A 25,265-nucleotide genomic window follows, 5' to 3' on the forward strand; every position below is an offset into this window, starting at 1 on the left:
AAAAAACTGATTTTTTGGGGTCCAAAGTCAAGTATACGACGTTTAGAGCCCAGATTCTTGCCCTTTCTTAGCTCTAACTTTGTCAAAACAAGGCGCACGGCTAAAAACGTGACTGTTTTATGCAGCTAACAACCAAAACTTTAAACCCCTTTACTTGCTTTAATTATAATTGGTCGGATATTTTCTTGCTAGCTCCGGTTTAAGGGCCGAAAAATCAGGAAACCTATTTTTAAAAGAAATTTGCAATACTGTGTTCGGGTTCATAGCTCTAGATCGGTCAAAACAAGACGCACAGCCAAAAGAACGACTGTTCTGTGCTGCTAACGACCACCACTTACCACCCCTATCACTCGATTTTCGATTTTGGGAAAAACAATTTTCGGCTAAATTTCGCATTTTTTATAAGGGGTACCATCATCAAAATTTTCGAAAAATGGCCAAAAATTCAAGTTTCTCAGATTTTAATGCAAATCAATTGGGGATCATAGCAATCAAATTACAAGCCCTACGAGCTATTACAATCCATATTCTGACCATTTTTGACTATGCTATGGCCAAAAAACTGATATTTTTGCGCCCAAAGTCGTTTGACAGTAGAGAGCCCGGTTTCTTGCCGTTTCTTAGCTCTAACTTTGTTAAAACAAGACGCATAGGTAAACCAGTGACCGTTTTTTGCAGCTAACAAACAAAACTTTAAGCCCCTATACTTGCTTTTGTCATTACTGTTCTGATTTTTTAGTGCGAGCTCTGTTTTAATGGCTGAAAAATCAGGAAACCTATTTTTAACAGATATTCGCAATAGTGTGTTCGGGATGTTAGCTCTAGCTCGGTCAAAACAAGACGCACAGCCAAAGGAACAACTGTTTTGTGCTGCCAACGACCAACACGTAACACCCCTATCACTCGTTTTTCGATTTTGGGAAAATTAATTTTCGGCTAAATTTCCCATTTTTCAATTTTCGCATTTCATCAAAATTTTCAAAAATTGTCAAAAATTCAAGTTTCTCAGATTTTAATGCAAATCAATTGGGGATCATAGCATTCAAATTACGAGCCCTTCGAGATATGACATTCCATATTTCGACCATTATTGGCTTAGTTATGGAAACAATACTGTCGGGTTGAGGGGAAAATAAAGGTAAACCGAGTATCGTCATTTCCAGAAAGGGTAAAATCATTAAAATTTGAAAAAAAGCCAAAATTTGACATTTTAAACTGTGGATACAGTTGAACTAAGAATTTGAAAACAAGCTCAACGAGGTATGACATTCCATATTTGGACCATTATAGGCCATGTTATGGGAACAATACTGTCGGATTTAGGGGAAGATAAGGGTAAACCGAATTTCGCAGTTTTGTTAAAGGGTAACATACATACATTACCTTAATTATTTTCGACTAAATATTGAACACATATAAGTGCATTGTTGTGATTATTTTTCCCTAATAGTTTGACTTATTTTGAAATTACAATAGTGCCAGGCACATAAACCCCCAGATATTAACTCCGCTCCTGCGGACTTAGAAACAAAAATAAATCTGTTTGCCAAACAGTTATTGCTCTTGTTTTTGCGCCGCTGCCACAAGCTCCTCCTCATGGTCCTCCTCCAAAACTAATGCCAACTCCGGTTTCCCCTTTCCGACCCTTTCCTTTCCTTACCGTTCCGTTCCGGCTCCTTGCGATCCGATTCCCCACGCAACTCGTCCCGGCAATATGTGCGCCCATTTTATGCCTTGCATTTGGCAACGGCTCAATAATTGGTCAGTAGATTGGGAGTGGGCGTTCAAGTGGGTGTGGGCGTTCAAGTGGCCGAAGGTGGGGTTGAAGTTGAGGGCCATGGGCTCGTGACTCAGGTGCCCGCAAAGCTTTCTATAAATTCAAAGTCCATGGTAGTGATTATGCAAGTTGGCTTAGCCGACGGCCATGTGGATGCATTGGTCCTGGAATCCTAGAATCCTAGAACTGCCGCCTGCGGCGCGATAGCTGCAGAACGAAATTGAATATGGGTTATGAATGGGAAGCATCGTTAGTTTCCCGGACCCCTGCCTCTGTCCCATTTTATTTCCATCTTCCTTTCCGCCAGAAAAACAAACAATGTCAGGACTGGAGTCCCGGATGCAGACCCCCATGGCTAGCCGGAGTGCTCCGCAATTTATGCCTGCCACCGGCGAAGTTAAACGTATTTCTATTATTAAATAAACAGAAGGGGTAAAGGCATTTAGCCCTTAAATACTTTTGTTCTCATTTCAAAACAGCCTAAAATATCCGTTTTCCCCATTAAAACTTATAGGTGAAACGAAGCAGATATTTGCATCTCTGGCTGCCAAATCAGATGCGAATGAGCCGGAAAAATCGCAGCCACACGCCCATTGTTCTCACCTTCTCAGGCAAATCAATACCGCCGCTTAATGGTACATTGCACCTCGGAGAGGAGGCGAAGGGCGGGTCTCGGCCTTTGATCCCTGTGCCCTAGCCCTATCCCTTACCATATCCCTTGTACAGGTGCCCCTACCTGGCCATTGATTAAAGTGGTTCCTTTGCAAATTTATGTTCGGAATATTAACCGAATTGCTCCCCGAGGAAAACTCCCCAGCCACTCTCACTCGAAAAAGAAAAACTTTTTCCACAATGTACTCATGTAGTACACACCCACACACACACACACACGGGCAATCATATGAAAAAGGGGCCAAGGCAACTTTTTTAACAGTTTTTTGGATTTTGGAATACAAATTATGTAAGTAATCTCAATTTATTGATATATGGAGAAGCATGTTTACACGTGGCCAGCTGCAACTCGACATTGTCGCTATTTTGGATTCCTGGTGAAGGTCTATATTATAGGTGGGAAGGCGGGAGATGGGAGGTGGGAGGCTGAGTGGGTGGAGGCCATGTCTGCCCGAGTGTGACCCTTATGAATGGGGCAACTTTTGTCTTTCTTCGTCGCATTTTATACCCTCGCAGCATTATAATTTGCCATGAATATATGAAAACCGTTTGTAGAAGTTCAACCGTTGCGGGGTCCTTGGGTTACGGGCCACCACCCACTTCGCTGGGGATTGTCAGCCTGGGAAATGGTTTATGTAATGGGATTCATAACTTGTTTACCTGCCAGCGGGGTTATATCTAGCCGGGAAGTGCTGCCTGAGAATGTCCAGGGTCCAGGTCTCGCTGGCGCAGCCTTTTAATTTTAATTAAACTCCTCGAATTGCCATAAAAGATTTTTCGTGAGGCTGCCCAATGATTTATGACAGTTTCAAGGTTATTCGCTCCATTATAATTTCATGTAAATGCTTCTGCATTTCGGTCATTATTTAGCTCATTATTTTCCAAAGCAAGTTCGACCAGATCATCGCATAAACCCAAACTTAATTACCTGAAATTATGATGCATGCCCTTGTCCCCCCTGCGCCTGATTTATCTTTATGGCCTAGTGTTTTCCGATCTAATCCCTGACTAGTTGTAAATTTCCCAACTCTTCACGGTCACATTTCAAGTCTAATCCTTCATATAAGCTTGATTAATAGGATGTTAAATAATTTATTATTACTAAATCATATTTTTTCTGCGGCACAATCTGACTATCATATCAATAGTTACCATTTCGAGAAATGTAGCCATAAAATTAAAAGAAACTCGGTTTAAAGTGGTGGAGTAATCACTCCTTTTCAACAATATATAAAAGTATAGAAATATAATAAAGGAACAATATAAGAAGAATTTTCAAATATCAAAATGCCCGCAAAGCTGCGTTGCCAACTGTTTCGCCTAGCGAAGTTATCCTCCCGACCAGAGTTGTCAACTGCAAACAGGCCAGTTTGAAAGACAATTATCGTTGGTAAATATTCATGAATATTTAGATACATACAAATATCATAATATGCTATCAATCCAATATTATATTTTAACTAGCAAAAAACGTAATTTTATAAATTCCACAATTTTAACTGTTTGTTAATATCATTAACTTTTGAACTGCGCGCCAAATGAATTTAGTATTTTAAATTATCTGGCAGCAATGGCAAGTTATCGAGGCTTGTACATCTATTACTTGGGACAAAATAAACTATCGATTCGCCTGGGACAATCTGCATCGATACCGATTGCACTGGTACTTGGGAAAAAATAAACTACAACAAAACCATTAATTAAACTAGGAAAGCGCTGCGTTACATCAATTGAGAGGTAATCGCTGTACGCGGAAGTTTCGAGGTCCGGCGTCAGGAGTTGACAGACTCCACGGCATCCAGAAATTAAAGATTTAGGACCACAATTATGAGAAATTGGTAAGACACGGGCACAAGGAAATTCTCTCCGCCTTTCTACGCTTTGCCTCCGCTCGCCCGATTTGTCCTATAAACCGAGCATGCAGAACAACACAGAAACACCGAACTAATTGTGTGCACATTTTTTGCAGATGCCCAGGCAAATGAATCTCGCCTAGATACAGATCGCCCAAAATAGTTCCGGTTCCGGCCTGTAAAATGCCATCAGGAGAGCCACAACAGTGAGGCCTTCCTCGCACGAACTCGCAGGTGGGTAATGCAAAAGGGGGCAATGCAAATGCAAATAGGCAGAAGGAGTGATAAACACGCTGCAAATACTCGCTGATGTTGCCCAGGTGACGCAAAAAGAACGGCAAACAAAAACACGCACGACATCGTCACACTTTGCATTTATACATAGTCTTGCCGCTTGGCGAATTCGTCACATTTCGCACACTTCGGCGAGTCTGGTTGTTATGGTATGATGTATATCGTATTTGTGGTTTCCGGGTTTAATTCACAAAGTGGTAGTATATGATTTAAACGGTAAAACTCCCCAATATCACCAATATAGTTTTTGGGCATCGCATTAGTTTTATCTGCTAAACCTCTCTGGCATAACCTCTGGGCTATTTATTCATAATTCACGACCTTTTCTTGAAGAAGTTTCTTGAATATTATATGTTACTTCCATCTCTTTCATCATTTATAAGTTTAAATCAAAATTATCATCACTAACGTAGCTATTTTGCAATGTAAGGAATTTCAGCAGAATGTAATATTTATTCATCACCTTCATTAAGAAAATATTCTTATATAAGATCTCATTTATAGTCATTTACACAGAGCATGGAAAGCACGGACAGCAGCGACAGCAGTGGGGACAGTTTGAAATCCATTCCCCGACCGGACTTTGAGGCCCTCTCTGCCATTGACAGCCCCCAGCCGCACTTGCAGAGCTCTTCTCTGGATGGCCACATCGAGATGGAGTCGGTTATCGTGCCCAGCAAGCGTCAGAAGTACGTGGTCAGTGCTCCCCCGGGATCGGTCAACGGTAGTAGCCACTCTTCCAGTTCGAGTCCTTCGACGGCTAACGTGGGCTCCTCGCTCACCATGAAGTTGACAAAGGTGCAGCCACAACAACAGCAGGTCCGGTCCTCGCCGCCCAACAACAAGGCAAAGGTGACCAAAGAAATGTTGGCACTTCAGCGTTCACACATCGAATCCGAAGTTCTCAGTAACTTTGTGACTGGTGTCTCCAAATTAAAGCGTCGGAAGTCGCGCCATGCGCCAGGGAATCTCGCCACTCAGGCATCAACTGGAGAGCTGTCCCGCAGCTTAAATGCCACATCTAAAAATGAAAAAAAATCTCTTAAGGTGGCTCTAAAAAGGAGCAAGAGCATTCCGGCTCCCTTCCTGGATTCTGATGAGGACTGGCAGGATGACGATGTTGAAAGAGTCGTCAGGAGTAATAGACCGCGAGGAAAGTCGATGGCATTTGACGATGGGGAACGGCTGGCTGAGCTAAACACAGAAGACAGCAATTCTCGTGGGGTTCTTCTTGCTCGCTGCCGATCCCGCAGCAAAACTCTATCCCTGAGTAACAGTTGGAGCATTGAGGAGAAGGCGCCGAGGCGAAGCAACCTGCGGAGTGAGAACGAGGACTTTGCCAAAAAGCACAACGCCTTTCTTGATCGCGTCATCCACGATGACCACGATGAATCGGAATTGACACCGAACAACTCGGGTGAGGGCGACGTCGGCATGGACTGGCCCGAAGGTGAGCTGGAAGCCCACAGTTCGATCTTTTCGGACGCGAGCGACTTGAAGGCAGCCGAGGCCAAAAACCAGGAGGACGAGGCAGCCGAACGGCTTGCTCTCATTTGGGAGGAGCCACCCATGGTAAGTGGCGTCAGTGAAATATAAATCCAGTTAACTTAAATCTAAAAAATGCCACGTCTTATAAATTCGTGGGTTCATCATGCTTATAAATTGGTAAATATTTTTTAAGCTTTGCAATTCTGTCTTTCAGCCTGGCTGGGACCCGTTCTGCTGGAAATGCCGGCAATGCGGAAAGCTGATGCCCTGCTCCAAGTGCCTGCGCTCCTTTCATACCTACTGCGTGCGACCCGCCACCACCAAGTTCGATTCTTCTTGGAAGTGCCCTGAGTGCCAGGTGATCGAGACAGCGCCCAAGAGGTGACCTGGCATTTCCTTATCAGTAAACCCGCTTTACTCATTATTTTTTCTTTTCTAGGCTGCGACGCAATGGAGTTTCCGTGGATCTCCTCAGCCAGCTACTTTCCTTCGCTCTGGACCGCATGAGGCATGTGCGCGGGGTGAGTGAGCATGCTGGTTTTCAAATTCATATTCCATCGGCTCTGTATGTACAGTATCTCGTTTCTTGTCAAGATTTCATTATCTTCCATGACATCGTTCCAAAAGTCACGCGAAATTAGTGTGCTCCGGCAATTTGCACAACAACTCGGAATAATAGGAGGGAATGAGAGAGCTTTAACATCAATAGTTATTGATTAATCATTCATATAATATCCTACCCGTTTACATGTATTTTAGGGGTGGCATTGGTTCTGAACTCATTGTGCCCGCAGCCACAATTGACATGGGTAATGGGTCTGTGTTTTTGCGCTTTGTCAGCCGCCACTCGTTTCCATTTTTTCTCTCGTTTTGCGAGCGTATTTGCCGAGCAGATAGACACCTGAAATGTCTCGCTGGTTTGCCGGGTTATTCGGTTCTTGGGTACCAAGTTCACTCTGCGTTCCCTTGACCCTTTGGGCTACAGCCCCACATCTCCACATTCGGAATTAGCTCCATTTTAACGACAGATGGGGGCCACAGTCGGAGCTGCTTAACTACTCACGTGGTTTGTTTCTCTGCGTTACTTATCTGCCAGTCGTTTCCGATGGCCAAAGGCCTGCTGGTGTGGCTAATGGGTGGCTGTGTTCGTGTTTGTGAGGGCCTCGTGTACATGATAATGAGGTTTAATAGTCTGAGCTACGCAAATAGAGTGCCTTTACTCTGCCGGGTTTCAATATCTGACTCTAAAGGTCGGTTTTAGAAACTAAATACGATCAGGAGATGGTTTTTTATAGAAATGTTAAATAAATTTTTTTTATTTTATTAAACTTTGTTGTAATATTACCCCCAAATAACTCGATTGTAACCAAATTCTTAATTTAGAAGAACAATTAATATAAGACCGAGCGAAATTGATTAACTTCTTCCTTCTATTAATTTCCCCGGATTTATATTGTAAGACCTAAAAATAGAAGCATCTCCCTGTCTATTGCCTTCATTAAAGACCGAGATTCCGATCTACTTAGGTTTCCAAAGCAGGAAGACGAACAAGGAACAATAAATAGCAGTGACTTACATTTTCTCAGCTCACAATTCTCTCTCTCTCCCCATCCCCCGTCATAAGACATAAAAAAACACATATAATCACATACATACGAACACTCTGGCGTATCTGGGGAAAAGCGAGAACTTGTTTTCAAACGATAGGAGCTTGCCGAGCGAACGCTCTCTTTGAATTTGTAAACGCTACTCATGCACCCTCTGCCTCTCCAAAACTATCTTATACCCCGCAGGCCCACAAACTGCGTTCGCCGCAAGAGGTCTTCCCGCTGACGTACAAGAAGTATTTTGTCAATCCGGTGAGCTTCGATAGCCTAGCGAAGCGCATCCGCAGTGGGGCTTACCAGAGCACAGAAGAGTTCCTCGGCGAGGTGAAGTGGATTCAGCACAATGCCCTCATCCTGGACAACGGAGGTGAGTGGATTCAGTTTGTCGGTTAATAGGAAAACATTTTCTAATAAATCATACCTTGCAAATCTTGCAGATGTTAAAGTGGAGCAGGCCTCGAAGGCAGTAGTTAAGGTATGCCGGCAGGAGGCCAATGAAATCGACACCTGCCCCGAATGCTATCTGAACGCAAATTCTAGCGACGAGTGGTTCGTCAAGGTTTGTCGCCATCCACATCTCCTGCTCTGGGCAAAGCTGAAGGGGTTCCCCTACTGGCCGGCCAAGGCTATGGGCTCGTCCAATTCCGCAATGGTGAATGTGCGCTTCTTTGGCAAGCACGATCGAGCTTTCGTGCCCGTAAAGGACTGCTTCCTTTACTCAGCTCAGAATCCAAACACGCAAACCAGCCGGAGATCAGCACGGGATCTGGCGGAATGCATTCGGGAGGTCGAGGTTCACATTGAGCAGATCAAACGGAAGATTGGGGCGTTCAATTACGCTGCTTATCGCATCCCCTACGATCCTATGGAAGAACAGCAACAGCTGGAACAGATGATGCCCGGAGTATATGAGGCCATTGATAGGGAACTTGAGCCGGCCAATAAGACACCCCTGCAGTTTCTTATACGAAAAACTGCGGACGATAAGTTGTCCATAGTGAAGAAGACGAAGACCACGGAATCAGGCAACGAGTCGGATCAATCGCCCAGTCCCACGAAAAAGCTTTCGGAGGTGGAATCTGCCACGGTATCAGGATGCGGATCCATCGAGCATTCCAAAGTTAAGAGCAACAACTATGAAGTTATACCCAGATCTGGCGAATCTCTGACCGACTCTCGCTGCAAGGTTCTGCTTAAAAGGAAATCTCTGGTTGCCAAGACAACTTCTGAATCTGTAGAAGCCTCGGAAGCGGTTCCCACGAAACGCAAACATTCCCTGAGTGATGCTAGTTTCACCAGCGAATCCAGCGACCACAAACGCAAGTCGAAACATGCTAGGAAACAACAAGAGCAGGATAAACCCGTTGAAGGACAAGAAGAAGCGGCCCAAGAACCTCCGAAACCGGCAGCAACCTTACATCAAGAGGAACCAATACTAGAGGAAGAGGCGGCCAAGGAGTCTTTCGCCAATGACACTTCAACCACATCTTCGCCGGCTTCTGCCTCTGTAGTTTCAGTGGTGGAATTGGTCAGACGACGCCAGGGTGTGACCATTACAAAGATACCACGCGAACAGCAACAGACGACAGCCACAGAAAACACTGCGAATCCTCCTGTTCCTCCTTGTTCTCCTCCAACGGCTCCTCCCCAGTCAACTGTAATTAAACAAAATGTCCCAAAACGAACTGAAATTGCGAATCCAAAACTGTCTGAGGTGGAGAGACAGCAACAACAGCTGATCAAGAAAGTTATTCCATTCATAGAAATCAAAACGGAAGTGATGTCGGAGCCTGAGGACGAAGAAATGCCCACGAACCAAATCAGTAATCAGCCTCCAACTGATCAACATGAACCGCAAAAGGAGCAACAGGCGGCAGTCACCGTCAGGCCAGAATCTCAATTGCCAACTTCTCTGCCGCCACCAGTGCCGACTCCCCAACCCAAAATTGTGGAGCTTCCACCTCCAGACAAAGTCAGAATCAAGGAGGAGATTCTTAGCGAGGATGAAATGGAAACTGATCAACCCAGTCTTAGCCAGAGGTTTGACCAAATGCCACCCATGCCCCTGCCTATGCCTCCACCTCCTCCTATGCCACCACTGGAGGAGACACCCGCAACAGATGACTTGGTTCGGTTTGTGGGCGATACCACCATCCAAAGAGTGAATCATAAACAGGGGGTGAAGTCTACGGACTCAGCCGGAAAAAGAAAAGTAGTGCCTCAAGTTCCCGTGCCAATTGTACCCCAGTCATCGTCACCAGCCACCTCGCCTCTCCAGTCGTCCGCTTCCTCACCTTGGACATCACCAAAGTCAACTAGCATTTCGGCCGCCAGCAAGCCGCCGGCACCATCAAAAGGAAAGTCACCGCCCCAACAGCAGTTCCGAATGAAAAACGATCGGACTCCAACTTCTCCACCAGACACTGCACCGCCGGCCACCACCACGTCATCTTTGCTGAGATCCAATATGGTAGTAATTCCAGTGGAACAAGCTGGCAGTTGTAATCTGAACAGTCCCATGACTATCCCGGTTCCACCGCTGAGAGCCGTTTCTAAGAATACACTACAAAATCCTTCAGCGCAACCAGCTCCCTCTTCTGTTCAGATGCCATGTCAACCCAGCAGCTCCGCAAATATTCCTCCACCCCTAGCCGGTTTGAGTGTTCCTCAAATGGGCTTACAAACATCACCCGAAGCCACCACGACAAACAATGCAGAACCAGTCTGCCGATTGGCCAACGCGTTGAACGGACTGACCAGCGATTCCGTGGCCAGTGAATCCACATCTAATGATCCCATAACTCCAGGCTTAGCCACTGCTTATAGTGAGATGATCCTGCGTTCCGGTGTACCAAAGCTGGTGGCTCGGCCCAGTGGGCCACTCCGGTCGGATGGCTCCCAAATATATCCCTCACAAGCGGGGCCAGTTTCCCAAAAACTCAAGGAGAACGCACACAAGGTATGTTTGAAGTAAATTAGTTAGATGACTCTATTATAGCGTTTTCTCTTCTCTATTCGTTATTTTGCAGATCACGGACTATTTTATCTCCGTCATCGAGGACACGCTTAGCGATATGGCTACTGGAGATCATAGCGTCCTCCAAGCTCGTATTGCCGGTCTGTCGCTAGAGAACGAGCGCCTGAAGCAGCACTACGAGCGCCAAATGAGCGATTTCCAGCGCACTAGCGAAATGATGATTGCCGAGATGCGTAAGAGTTTGGAGCAGGAGCACAAGCGCGTGATTTGCGATCTCCGCCAGCAAAACGCCATCGAGCAGATGAGAGCGGTGGAAGAGGCGAAGAAGAAGCAGTGGTGCGCCAACTGCATGCGTGAGGCGCAGTTGTACTGCTGTTGGAACACCTCTTACTGCGACTATCCCTGCCAACAGATGCATTGGCCTAGACACTCTTCCACCTGCGGTCAGGCAGTGCCACCCGCAAATCCAGTACCCATGGCTTCGACTCCGATAATCGAGCCTGGCCGACCCAGAACCAAAGTGGCCTTGTCAACGGCGACCCCACCTGCTACTACTCCCAGTCCAAGCTCACAAATTATTCGAACAGTTGCCGCCTGTCCACCAGCACCATCAGTGACCAACACACCCAGCTCTAAGAAGTGGCCGCCTATGATGTCGTTGCTCAACCAACCCAATCCGGAGGCCGTGCTCAAGTTGCCTGCCACAACATATTTGCGGCCGGTGTCCAGCACAACAATGCCAGCTACGGTGACAGCTTCGCCACCTGTTAATAACAACAGCAACAACATGAACGTAATAATGACACCAACACCATCGGGAAACCATCTGGCCAATATCATGTCCTCACAGCGGAATCCACCAAGCTTCAACCTCAAAGCCGCCAATCAGGCGATGCCCGTGCAGCGCTTTAATATACCAGTAAGTTAATTAGGTATCCTATTAATCCTTTTCGTAATCGTTTGACTCTTATTTTTCAGTTACCCATCACAGTGAATACAAATGGTCCTTTCATGATCACAGAGCAGCATCAGAAGCAAGTACCAAAGGCCTCTGGGCGCAGCTCTGGCAAAAACAGCCGTATGCGCCAAATATACAACAACAATAGCCACAATAGCAACCCTCAAGGAATGCGCAACAACAGCAATCCTCAAGGAATTCGCCAGAACCAAATGAATCAACAAGTGTTCCAGCCATAAACCGTGGGCGAGTTTCAAAGCGCAAGAAGGTTTTCCACTTGGAAAGACTGCCTGTAGTTCAGGAAATAATTTCTTTGATATTCCGGAGAAACTCAGAACAGATTGATTTTATACCTTGATCCCCCAATGATCAAGCGTATATAATTTCGTAAACTACCAACTTAATCTTTATATATTTATCTCATTTTCCCGGAGCCCAGCTATCGCTGATAGTTTTTTTGTAGAGTAAGTTGAATGCCGCTGAAAGACGAGAGTGTAAAATAATGTTATCATCCAATAATTAGGTATAAGATTTCGATACATGTTATAGTAGTTTCGCTGGTTTTACCATAACTTAACCACCACCTAGTAAGTAAGAATCATTGCAAAGCCATCAGATGGACTTTGCATCAACCTAGCTACTAGAAGATACTAAGCTCATCCCTCTTTTCATTTAAATCATCCTGTAAATTGTTTCTGTCATCTATTTTACATACATACTATGTATATTTAGAGCAAAGCTTCGAAGTGAATAAAAGATACATTTATTTTCTAATTGATAACTTGGCCAAATCGGGACAGAAAAGATGACTTGAAAGGATTTAAGAGAGAATCGAAGGACGAGAACGTGGGGTGTTGTTCTTTAAGATTGTAAAAGTATGCAACTATTTTTGATATAGCTGCCGCCCAAAAGTATGCTGTGAAAATTTCGAACTTATTTTTTAACCCCTCAATGAAATCCATGATGATTACCAAGTAAGAGAGATTTTTTAGTTTATCAAACACCTTTAAACCAAAAACAATTTTTCTAAGCTAACAATTGGCTCAATCGATGTCCAATTTCTTAAAGTTGCCCTCTATTCCAAAGAGGTCCGAGGCATTTTTGGCCTTGCCGGGTCTCAGTTTTTCGTTGATCTGATGGCGAGTCTCGAACTCGAGCATTTCCTTACGATTGTCCAGCAGCTTTTTATAGTAAATCTCTGAGGAAATTTATTAACTCATTTGATTAACTTCTCCAGGTTCTCCAGGCTTGACTCACCTTTGGCCAAAGTGGTTTCCTCCACCTGACCTCCGTATTCCTTGGGAAGCATTTCCTGGGGCACAAACTTGTAGAACTCCTTGAAGTCGCTATGCACGTGCAGTACAGTGGTAAGTTCCTTTTTCATGAAGGGGGTCATCAGCGCCAGAATTTTATCCATGAAAGGCACTATGTTAATAAAGTGGAATCCGATCAGCCTGATGGCAGCCGCTTCCTAAAAATCCATATATGCTTAATCTTTCCTTATCATTATTTTTTGGCCAAATTACCTGCAGGTAATAGAGGAACTTTTTCATTTGCAGAAGGCCAATGCGAGCAACGTGCCCCAAGGAAGTGTTTTTCAGATCGATTACGATGACGTGTCCTGGCTGAATGCCATCTTCGTACATCCAAAAGTCAAATACCATACAGTATCTGGAGGTATAGAAGAATGAAGTTTTTTCCTGAGTGTACTAAAACCGACATCCCCTGAACTACACCCTTGGCTGTCAAGCTTTCTTAATTGTTAGTTCTTAATTGACTGCCATTATGCAGCAGATTATAATGATCGTTTAAAGCGTCCATGATTTGTGAGTGCCTGTAGATTAAGGCAAGGTGTGTATCTCGGTATCCGGAATGGCGAAATGTGCCGTGCGTGCTTTTGGTTGCATCGAGTTTGAGGTTTCAGTTCGGACCTTTAATCTCTACATGCTCCGTATGCCTTGTCATAATCACGCCACAGATGACGTGTAAATTTCGGTCGACCGACAGTAATTATCAGCCGTTAATACGAAGTTGAATTAAACTTGTGTTTGCAAACAGTGTATTAACTATTTCACTTTGGGCGAATAAGAGTTAAATTGTAATTACGGTCGAGCTATGAAAGTTGATTTATAGTTTCTAGCTTCCTTTTAATCTTTCCTCATTATGATGAATTATGATCTCCCAAGTACTCACAGTTTCATAACGTCTGCAAAGTTATAGTTGCAGGCATTCAAGTCGTCGAGCTTGGCGAGGATCACCCGATATCCTTCGGGAGTGGCCCCTGGCAGAGGAACAATGGAACTAAACATGCATAAAGGAAGGACATTAGAAACATCTGGCAAGTTGGCCAAGGGCAAGGGACTACTAAAGTCAGGTTACCACCCACACAGTTCGCATGGCGCGCCTGACCTCGGGACGTTCGCTGTCGAGATTCACAAAGAACTCCTCCAGGTGGGTACGAGCCGTGAGATTGGTGTCCAGGACCTGCTTGGCCACCTCCATGCTGTAGCGGCAGGCATGGAAGAAGTGCAGGGCCTCGCCCTCCGAAAACCTATCCGAGATGTGCGGCTGGGCATGGATCCAGTCCACAAACTTCAGCACCTCTGCCCGCTTGATCTCCGGAAAACTGGCATACTGATCCTCCAAATTGGCTTCCCTCATTTTTGGGCTGCTCCGGGATTTACTTTTGATTGTTGCGCTACTTGGCCCGAAACGCTGTTAAGCGCGGTCAACTCTCGAATGAAATGGAAATGGAAGCTGGTTGCTTTCGCAAGTGAAACTGGTTGGCCGTCTGAGTTGGCTTGGCGAATTCGGCATGCAATTCCATCAGTTCGGGATGGAATCGGGAACAGAGGCCATTGGGGTGGGGAGTTGGGGCTAGCATGTGTTCAGGAAAAACTAGCAATGGCTTTCGTTGGCCGCACGGAGAGAAACACCTCTCACTTTTTTTTGACTTAACAAAACGAAATGGTGGGAGAGCAATTGGATTTGATAGAAGTTTATCAAATACGTTAACTCTTACTTAATTTATGATTATTATTCTAGCAAGAGAAAGAGAAACAAAGACAAAATCAACAAGCTATCAAACTTTGTTTTCTGTGTATTTGTCATCGGCTTTTTCACTTCCCTCCATCAGGCTGCGTGAAAATGCATTTTTTACCCGCCTGCTGTTGCCGTACGGTTATTATTTTTTCTCTCTCCGGGATTGCATAACATGTGATCAAGTGATTGGACGGCCGATCCATGACGAGGGGCCTGTTATTATTACTTCGCATGGCGTGTGCCCGGGAGATCTAGAGATTTCAGCTCCTTCATCAAATCCAAATTGTGACGCTTGACTGGCGAAAGGAAACTATTTAAAGCTCAAAAAAAATCGAAGACTTGAAGAAGATGCGAATAATGAACTCGCAGAGTACATAACCTACATGAATTTTGTTATTTTTAAGTAGAGAAATTTAAGGTGAAGGCTCTTCAAGCCTTATTCATCCAAACTTGGTAAATATCCACATATATCAGTTGCATAATAATCGAAATATTCAAAGAATCCTTTTGCCAAATAAGATGTCACAACTCCTCGGAGTTACTCAAGACGCAAGGCAAGTGCATACATACGTGTGGCAACTATGTCTTCGACTTTATCCGCGGAGTCTAGCTGCCACAACGTCCCCATTTCCGCGGCAGACACTTGACATTTTGCCAACAGCAGACACCAGCCAGCCACTCAGCCGGTCAGAAATTCAAACCTGGCTAGGCAGCCTGTGGCTAGAGGTTTAGCCAAGTACTGGGAAAAACAGTTTTGTCGAGTATTCTTTATTGGTTCTATCCTATGATTCCCGTACAAGAAGCTAGAAATATTCAGCAAATAGTTTATTATAAAGAGAAGTAGGGGATTTCTCGCAGTGTATCTGTGGCATGCTTTGCTCATTTAAAACAGCCGGTGCGCCACTTTGGCGTGTCTGAAATTCCAAACGGATTAGAAGCCGCGCTCAAAGAGCAAACGGCAAACAGCAAATGTTTGCTGCCAATGGCAACCAGTTTGCCAGCCCGAGAAGTGGACACTGCGGGCCCGTTCATGGGATCCACGGGCGGAGATGCGGAGTTCTGTTTTATTTTGTCCCGCTGGGGGCAGGTGTCTCTGTGTCAGCCTCGAGTGTCAAACTAGGTGCCAATCCGAAATTAATTATACATCCCCAAATCCGAGCTTGAATCAAACCTCTACTTGAACTTAGGGTCAGGTGCAGCCAAAGAGTTGTGGCAAGGGCAACGTTACTAAGAGAGCTGAGATCGATTATCATCCGAGAATGAAGGCTATTAGCATTCTTATTAGAAAATAAACTAACTTAACTCAAAGGTGTTCAGTGTTTACAACCTAAAAACTTTAACTTAAGCTCGTAAGAACATAACTTTACTTAATAATCCAATAGTCCAAAGTATTTAGCAAAGCTAAAGTAAGACAACAGACGAGCAGACGAGAATATTTAAGCAATGGTGACCCAAAAAAGCAATCACAGGAATGGCCATGCTAATCGTGGATCAGGTTTCCGAAGACCACGACCACGATGATAATGAGAATCGCAAGGTGGTGACAACACCGTTTGCGTTGCGACGTGCGTTCTTTTCAAGTTGCCGTCATGCTCGGAGTCCTACGAGCAGGTTGCCTTTTTGGAACCCCGACTCCCCATCCTTCTTGGCAACCCGCCCCACCCATTTTCTTTGAAAGTTTCCTGAGCTCTTTTGCTGGATGTGGCTTTTATTTGTTCCCTGGCCATTTTTCACGCATTTGACTGCATTACTTAACCTCAATTTGGCAGACGACGTGCATCAACTTGCCACACTCCCATTACCGACTGCGAACCACTCCCCGGCCCACTTGACGCCCCCCTTTCGGACCAACGGTTGCGTTTCCGTTGCCCACCAGAGCTCCGTTGAACAAATGAAGTTGTCGCGTCGGCTTACAGCAATTTGCATATTTCCCCTCCACCCGGACCGCCGTCTTCGGGAAGAGCGGATCCTGTCCAGCTCTGGTTGTCCATTTCAATTGTCGATCGATCGCACAGCCCTGCCTCATATTTACACTAAGCAAAATTTAGGACTTTGAGGTATAGTTTGATGTTTAATCTTAAGGCTACGTTTTAGTCTTTTCTCTCGGTGTAACGACTGCTCTGGCACCTCGCGGTCCTACCTTTCCTCTAACAATAAACGGGGGATTTGGCTGGGGCAACTCCTATCCAAACACGCGTTCGTCGTTCGCCGGCTGAAAAAGCTTCAATTGTTCTCCCAGTCGAAAACTCGTTTTGCGCATGCGCGCCTTTTTAATGTTTTCTTTTTTCGATTGTATTTTATTCGGTGTTGCTCTTTTTGTGTTATTTTAGCGGTTTTTGTTTTGATTTCTGATTGCCGTTCGAATGTCTTTTTCAGCCCGAAGTTGCTGCTGCGGTCGCTGGTGCTGCCTGCCGCTGCTGCTTTTTGTGCCGCTGCTGTTGGCCACTTTTATTTACGGTGGCAAGTGTCGCTTGACAAATTGATTTTGATTTGTTTGGTCTTTTTTCGTTGTTTCGTGTTCTCTGTTTTGCCTTATTTTGTATTTCGTTGGCCGCGTATGCAAGCCGGTAATGAGTAGTTTTTGTTAGGGGCTTGGCAACCTTGAAGCGAATGCAACTTCGCCCAGGGAAATGACTGTTTGGAAAAGCATTAAATTGCTTTAGTTCCCAGCCGAACAGGAACTGGAATCAACAGCAATATCCATCCAATTATCGCTTCCTTCGGTCGATTCAAATTGGAAATTGGAAATCAAACAGCAACAGTTGAATGCACTCGGTGGCGGGCCACAGGCGGGGGTGGAAGGTGCGGCCTTGGGGTGGGGAATGCCTGGGCGGGGGTAACTGTGCATTACACGCTCGCTGGCATCCTGTTTCATGCAACAGCAAGCAACAGGATGCCGCACAAACACTCCGAAATCCGAGGGTTGCTCTGCCCAGCACTAAGAAAAAAAGTAACTTCCTGAACTTAACTTTGAAACCCAATGAAAATTCTTTATTACACGTATTTCCTAGTGGAAAAAATAAACCATTGATCGAACTAATTGAGAACTTTAAGGCACAGAAAGCATTAAAGTTTTATTAAATTGTCTAACGAAGTACACCCCATTTTCTCCATGTGTGCCCTCCCTAAATGGCCCTCGAAAAGCCAACCAAAGTCAGTTACAAGTGAATTCCAAACAAAGCCCGTCCATCCAACACCGCTATCCATTCCATCCATCCATCCATCCACTCAGCGATCGCACAAAAGGCCAGGCAGCACAATGCTCAGGGCCCTCTGAAAAAAGCAGCTAAGGAACAGGGACACCGAACCCCGAGGACTGGAACAAAGGAAGATCAGTCGTGCGTCTCGAAAATCCTTAAGCCGCAGGAAAAAAGACAACAAGGAATTCTCGTATTCATCAACGGCCGAACACCTGATGATGACTTTGACTGCGACACCTGAACGTTAAAAAATGATAATTAGACGGTCTAGCAACCCTCTGCCAGACAGACGTTACAATCGGCCAGGTAAGCAGGGCAACAGTGGTGGAATCTCAGTTGGGTCTTCTTCCTTCTCGTGCTCGCCTAGTGTGAAGCGATCGTTTGACTATATAAATGTTGCCATCCAGGGGTGGTTGGAGAGACGGGAAGGATATTCGGAAGCCAGGAGTGTCTTCGAGGCATTCCACCCCTGGTGGACTCGCTTGAGAAGATGTGCCGCGCCCTAATTAGTGGCAGCCAAGAGGCAACAGTGCATCGTAAAAATATGCGCATATCAAGAACTCCTATCTACATAATTATTAATTCAATATTTCCTGCCAACTCTTGCGCCCCAGTTTCGTCTCGTCTTGAAGACTTGATTCTGAGGAAAACACAAACTTGGCGCAGGGAAAGGAAGGGAAAGGAAACGAGCACTTAACTTCAAGGACCACAGATACTGTGGAATGAAAGGGGAGTTGTACTCGACAGCCGGATCAAGTAAGATCAGAAGAGAAAGCACACAAAAGGAAGGAGTTCTGGATGGGCCTTGGGATGAAAGTATATCGGAGAGAAGCGAAAGGGGACTTATTCTTCGAAGCAGGATTGTTTTGGATTGATGTAAAGTTAATATGTATATAGATGATCAGGAATTACATCCAACACTTATGTAGACTATCTTGCCACCCCTTTGATCTTCCCCAGAGACAAACTCGTCGCAAGCTCATCTTATTGTATCTCCTCGGCAGCTCTTCCTCTCTAGCGGCCATTAACATTGTAGCATTCTACGCTTTCGCCTTGTCTTCTTGTCTTCGTCCCCTCGTAAGCGAGATAGAGGGACCCAGATAGAAAGATGGGCAATTCAATCTGTTGCCCGACGGTTCACTGAACCCGCCTCTGATGATTTTCGCCTAGCTGTCGGACCATCTCCCGGATCAGGGGTTACATTTACATCCAGTCCGCGCGGGCACCGAGGATGATAAATTGTGGGACTCGCACTCCCCAGCTTGTCCACAGTTTTTAAAAAGATCTTTTATTTACATAAGAAAATATATGGAGTCGGGAATCGGGAGCTTAAAAATGCTTTATAAATGTGCTTGCAATTAGGAATCATTTGACCTACTTCTCTTACGTAATGGTTTCATGACAAAGATTTGAAGAAAACAAGGGAAATTGATTTTAGAGAACATTTTCTGGTAAGTATATAAAACTAACTAACTTCTTGAGAAAAGCATTAGGATGGAAAATACTTCTAAGTACATCTTCGAGAAAGCGGTTCCCAGGAAAAAGGAAGACAAAGGCACCTGTGAATATGAAAAACCCATTTATTTCTTATAGAGCGCACCTAGACCATTCCAACTTTGCATAATTTTCACTAAATGGCTGCCTAGATATTTAAAAGGCGATAAGCATGATCTAGGGTCCCAAATTAAGCGCTGCAAGCGCACTCAACCAATGCGATTTTCATTATTTTCTTTATTTTCATTATTTTCCCTTCGCTTCTTCGCCGCCGTGGAAAACGCACGTGCAGAAGGCCAAGACAATTTTCTTTCCCTCCCGCTGGGGATCTTTGTGCATATGTTATATGGCGTGTTTTATCGGGCAGATGAGCAACCCTCATGGGCGCACCTCCTTGAACATGCCCACTCAACTGTGAGGGGGGTGGCCTCCGAAGGATCCGCTCCGATCCGAGCCGAACCGAGTCCCACATAATATTTGCATCTCATTTCCGGACACTTGGACGAGAGGGTCAGCGGTACAATCCTCGGCGGCGAGGGTGAGCATTTGACAATTGCCTCTTGGGTGCGGGACACGGAAGTGCAAACGGGACAAAGGCGAGCGGAAATGCCTTCACATGACTACGACTGCGAGGGGTGAATAATTACAATTATGTTTCTGTATCGGCAAGGCCCCTCGCTAGTCACAGATCCCTTTGGCATTTCTATTGACCCATGGAAAATCTCGCAGCGAAAGCTTTAGGCACCCCTTTTGTAAAGAGGAAAACCAGGAAAACATATTCCAGTTTCATATCATTTTAACCACTTTTTGTTGATCTGAAATAGCCCAACATTTTCCCTCTGTGCAATACAGGTGAGTGTAAAAATCAAAATAGATTTAAGGGCGATTTTCACATGGAATCTTAATGAGCTCTTCTGGGCAAGGGCGTTACGGTGGCTTATTTACGATACCCCGTCCGGATTTGTGCGGCGCACTGTGCGTGAACCTGTTACAGTGAAACCCACAACTCCGTCCCTGGGATTTCTCTCGTCGCAGTTGACATTTTCCCATGATTCGTCACTCAGGTGGTTGTGCTTTTCGAACCTGTTGCATAATTTGTCAAGTGATTTTATTGGCCTGGTAGATGATTTTAATGGCAGGCTATGCTGCCTGCATGCAAAGAAGGTTTGCCCGAAAGTTAAGTGCGGTTTTCAAAGAACTGTTTTTCGGATTATTGATAAATCTTTTAAAGACAAATTTCAAATTTAGTGATTTAATTTTAATACCTTAAAAGTTTTCCAAATAGACTCAGAAAGAATCCTATAAAGATTGATTAATGAATTATAAAGTAAACCCTTGGCTAACTCTGATCTTGAGAGAACATTCTTGACCACCCTCTTATTGATCTCCTGAGCGCTGAGGACCTTAATGGGAATCGCAGAAGTTAGGAGCACAGAAAGTCATTAATAATATTTTTGAATCCCACACAGCGTTTCTATCCCTTGGCCACAATTAGAAAGTCAATGACCGGCGAACCCTCGCTCCAAGAATCTCCGGCGCAACGCTCTCTGGACATTTTCGGCGAGAGATCGGCTCATTATTAATCCTCAGCAGCAGAATAGACCATCGTAGATACCTTGGCTATGGAATGCGAGAGCGTGAGAGAGACAGCCTAACCATACCGATTCCCATTCCCATTCCCAGCATTTCATAGGGTTAAAACCCACGAGCAGTTTTTGTCTTTCTTTCTTTTGGGCAATCATCAGACAATAGAAAGCTAGACGAACCAGCAGGCGAACCAGAAGAAAAGGCAAGGCAGTCAGGAAGAACCGCACCGAAGAAGGGGCCTTCGAAGTGGGAAGACGGGGGCCGGAGGGTCTGTCCGTTTTTCGGTCGTTGAACTGGGAGCGGAGAAGAGGAGGAGTGGGAAGTGAGGAGCAGCGATCTTCGCTTTCGAGAGTCGTAACAGTAAACAGTAAAAACGCTTCAAATGCGTACGACGGGCGGAAGAGCAGCGAGTCTGGATTTTCGAGCCCGACTTGGACGATGGGCTTTCTTCTTGGCTTATTGTGGTGGTTTGTTATTGTTGCTTTTAAGGCCGTAACCTGTTCAAACACTGGCCAAAACAATCAAGGCCACTATATTGTAGGTGACACTAAAAGTTGAGGTATAGGTTTATTGTATAAATGGACAGGCAATCTCTGACAACTAAGTCTATAAGTATGATATATATTTCTAAGATCTTTTAAATGCTTTAACTTTTAATGAAATTTTCTCTCAGTGCCTGTGCATCGCTGGTGCCCTGAAACCTGAGACGCGTTTAGGACTTTGGCCCAGAGCTACGCCCGCAACTTGATGGTTATTTACGAACCTGTTGCAGTTGCCGCAGGCAACCCGATGGGGTTTTTGTATATATCACCATATGACGAAGAGGAGAGGGAGGGGTTGCTGGGTGGTATGGGGGTTCCGACAAATGGGCACACGCCCAAAGCACCGAAAGCGTTGTCCGTTTGGCAGACGGCGCACCTGACGCTTCGGCCCAAAAGTGGAAAGTAAACTTTACATCGCCGGCAATTTACATGCGTCGCCTGGTCCCGCTCCCGCTCCCGTTCCCTCTCCTGCCTCCACCCCCGCCCTCACACTCTTGGCCGCCCTTTGCAACCACCCCTCCCCCACCCCTTTATTCTGTTTCTTTCTCTTTATGTTGAAAGCGCCGCGCATGTTTATTTTTATGATACCCGTTGATTTGAAAGAAAACCCTTTCTCCGCCGCTCTTTCTCCATATCTCTCGGATTTCTCTCCTTTCCGCTGCATTCTTGTCTTGGGATTGCGTAAAGTTACCGTTAGCTTGGATTTAATACGTGCGCCTGTGTGAGTATGTAAATGGAAACGTGGGACATGTGGGCCAACACCAACCGCCAACCCAACACAGTTTACTCATGCCAGTCGAGGCCTAGGCACTGAAAAAATAAAGTGTGCAGTTCCTTTTCAAATGCTTTTAAAATTTTACACTTTTGAATATTATTTTATATGAAATGGAAAAAAACTTTTTCAGATTTGGTTTCAGTTAATTCATGAAAACTAAACATTTGTTTTTAGAGTTTCATTCCAATCTACAAATTAAAGAAATATTTTCTTCGTAGTGTGGCCTGTTGATCAACGTCGTCGTTGAAGTTGCTTTGATTTTGGCCCAGTTGAAGAGGCATCAACAGCATCCGCTAGAGTTCCTCATTTGGCTTCTAGGTGCGCATCCGCCTTCGTCTAGTGGATTCGGATTTTGATTCGGCTTTTGGAACTTGACTTCATCAACTTGTTTTCTGAAGTCACTATTGCTGATGCTGCTGCTGTGCTTCTGCTGTTGCTGTTGCTGCTGCTGCTGCTGCCTCTGTGTTCTCCTCCTTGGTTGCTTCAGCGTCTGGTTTCCCACTCATTTGCTTAATTTCAATTTCGTTTCGTTTGCCATTTATGGCACAATGACCATGAACGGTTTTTTAGACAGCTGTTGGCGGTGTTGGTGTCTGGTGTTTTTCATTTTTTGCGCAGAGGATGTAACTGTTCGTTCGTAATAGATACAACGACACCGATACTCTGGAGTGGCCTCCAAATATCCAGAAATCCCCATTGCTATGACATCAGCAGGCACCAATAGACCACGCCCTTTGCGATCGCTTTCCCCAAAAGCATTTGCTCCAAAGAGCTTTTTCTCCTGAATGACTCATTCCTAACTGCAATACCTGCAAAACGGACTGGACGAGGAATACTTATTTACAGTCAAACTCCATTAACATGAATAATTTTTTTTGTCAACGCAAAGTGCACAAAATAAAAAATGTTATTATTTTCCAAGTTAAGGACAGAATAGGTTATTATTTATTTTTATTGTATTTTTCTGTTTTCCAACATATTTTTATGTTTATGTATGCCAACATGGCGAATGAGCAATTTTTCGCATTTATTTATAAGGAAAATGTTTAATATTTTGTTAATCATTATTTAAGGTAGGGTAACTCCTAAATTTAAAATATTTTATTTAAATGTAAATTGAAAAAATAATTAAACACGAAAAATATATATTTTAGTTAGCTTCCACTGTACTGAAAAGCTTTTCTGACAAGCAAAGGAAGGAAGAGCTCCGCTTCATTCGCTGCAATTGAGCCAAGAGCTCAGCGCTTGACACATTGCATTTCATTAACCAATTAACATAATTAGTGTTCATCAATCAATTAATAATTCCGCTCAGTGCAGAGCGGACCGCTTGATTTCGAGAGCGGAGTCCGCAGGCATAAATCAAAAGTCGAAATACACTTGTTGCGCTCAAGAAAAAAATCCCACCTCAAAACAATAACAATCCCTGCTCTCCAAGTCTCCAATGAGCTGAGCTTTCCGTTTAGAGAGTTACTCTCAGGCTCCCGTTCTCTCTCTGTACCGAAGTCGTTACGTGGTATTCGTGAGAGTAGAGCCGAGCCCCAACTCTCCAAAGATCGCTCAGCAGGCGCTGGAGAGCAATAGAGCGGACGAGAGCGAAAGAGAGGGCAGCCCTGCGCATGTGTGGTTGTGATGTTGTGAGGAAAAGGGTTCTTGAACTTAAAAGGGGTCAAAACATAAAATGAAACTCGAAATGCCTTGGCACATAGGCAAACTGAGCTCTCCGCTCGTGTGTGTCCATGTGACCGTGTGTCCATGTGTCCATATATATCTGTATGTTCGCCTGTCTAGGCTCGTATGTGTGTGCGTTTGTATCTGTGTGAGTGCCTGCTGCTAGTTATGCTGCTGCTGCTCTGCCGCAGCACTGCCCTCGCTATTTCCTCCTCTCGCCTTGTCTCTTTGTCTATTCCGTTTTCTATTTGATTTCTACCTGTTGTTGTTTTGGCTTTAAGCCTGCTCCCCTTTTACAGCGCCTGCCCTGACCCACTCCTCGGCCCCCTTAAAGGCACGCACTCGCCTCATGCCTTTACACTTCCAAAAAAGAAAGGTTTTCAAGACTTCGAGGAGCAAATTTGTTTCTTTCAAGGAATAATATGTAGTGGCCACCTGATACTATAAAAAGACTTGAACTCAAAAAATGGATATCTTAATATAAGTTGTAGTAACATCTATCTCGTCCTTCTATTCATGTTCATTATTTAACAAACATAACTTTTGGGTTACAAAAATTAGTCAAATATATTTCTAATCTGCTATTTTCTATAATTAGTTTTTACCGCCAAAACTAAGGCATTTCCTGTTCACGGACTTCCTGTCTTTATTTTTGATCTGAACTCTGTTAAATGTTTGTAAATTTGAAAATCAAATGTTGATAACGAAAGTATTAGTAATGCTTAAGTAATTCCTGTGATAAAGCTGGGCAGATCTCTTCGATGAATTTTAAAGAACTATAATTTTTCTCAGTTCACTAGCATTAGACTTAGCTGGAACTTCGTTCCTCCTCCTTGATGGCCATGGAACTTTTTCGTGGTTACCATTTTTCGCGTAAACACGACGACTTGAGCTCATCGCGGCTATTTTTAGCCGGGATGCGTAGGACAGCTCAGAGTCGTATCCGTTGACCCAAAATAAAGGCCCAAAAGGCGGAAAAGATGGAGTCTTCGTTTCGGCCGTCGAACAGGAGTCGCTCTCATCGCCGTGAACCATTTGTGTAAACAATATTATTTATGACGCTACCCTATTCCGATCCCTAGCCGAAACCCCCGCGACCCGTGATCCCCCCACCCTTTCTTCTGTACTTATTGCTATTTACAATTCCATTCTCTCAGTTTCGTTTTACTGGGTTTCGTGCTTCTATTTGTCCGTAGGCTCCTTTCTCCCTCTCCTCCTCGCTATCATTCTCTTCGGCTCTTCGGCAGCGATTCCTTACCTTTTCACGCTCCGCTGCTCTTTGTTCCACAGATACGTTTCGTATCTGTGTGTCTTCGAAGCGGGCATGT

At 44.7% G+C, this 25,265-nt stretch overlaps 2 protein-coding genes across 3 annotated transcripts; one reads left to right on the forward strand and one right to left on the reverse strand.

Annotated features, from left to right (window-relative positions):
* Positions 1 to 4,103: 4,103 nt before the first annotated feature.
* Positions 4,104 to 12,400, forward strand: LOC108109382 (protein kinase C-binding protein 1). Of its 2 annotated transcripts, none has more exons than XM_017217875.2 (9): positions 4,104 to 4,287; positions 4,419 to 4,536; positions 5,101 to 6,168; positions 6,278 to 6,465; positions 6,524 to 6,605; positions 7,878 to 8,058; positions 8,129 to 10,650; positions 10,721 to 11,587; positions 11,647 to 12,400. In XM_017217875.2, exons 3-9 carry the CDS (start codon positions 5,116 to 5,118, stop codon positions 11,863 to 11,865), a joined length of 5,112 nt encoding a protein of 1,703 aa, XP_017073364.2. In that variant the 5' UTR covers positions 4,104 to 4,287; positions 4,419 to 4,536; positions 5,101 to 5,115; the 3' UTR covers positions 11,866 to 12,400. The 2 variants fall into 2 exon arrangements, with proteins under 2 accessions (XP_017073364.2, XP_017073365.2); XM_017217876.2 differs by having other exon boundaries at positions 6,299 to 6,465.
* Positions 12,401 to 12,593: 193 nt separating this feature from the next.
* LOC108109351 (alpha-tocopherol transfer protein-like) lies at positions 12,594 to 14,368 on the reverse strand. The gene is made up of 5 exons (XM_017217811.2): positions 14,013 to 14,368; positions 13,820 to 13,927; positions 13,153 to 13,297; positions 12,884 to 13,097; positions 12,594 to 12,824 (listed from the first exon to the last, which is right to left on the reverse strand). The coding sequence occupies exons 1-5, from the start codon at positions 14,285 to 14,287 to the stop codon at positions 12,670 to 12,672; spliced, it is 897 nt and encodes a 298-aa protein (XP_017073300.2). The 5' UTR covers positions 14,288 to 14,368; the 3' UTR covers positions 12,594 to 12,669.
* Between the last annotated feature and the right edge of the window lie 10,897 nt (positions 14,369 to 25,265).

The sequence above is a fragment of the Drosophila eugracilis genome, unplaced genomic scaffold (genome assembly GCF_018153835.1).
Source record: "Drosophila eugracilis isolate 14026-0451.02 unplaced genomic scaffold, ASM1815383v1 contig_1101, whole genome shotgun sequence".
In the NCBI taxonomy this organism is placed as follows: domain Eukaryota; kingdom Metazoa; phylum Arthropoda; class Insecta; order Diptera; family Drosophilidae; genus Drosophila; species Drosophila eugracilis.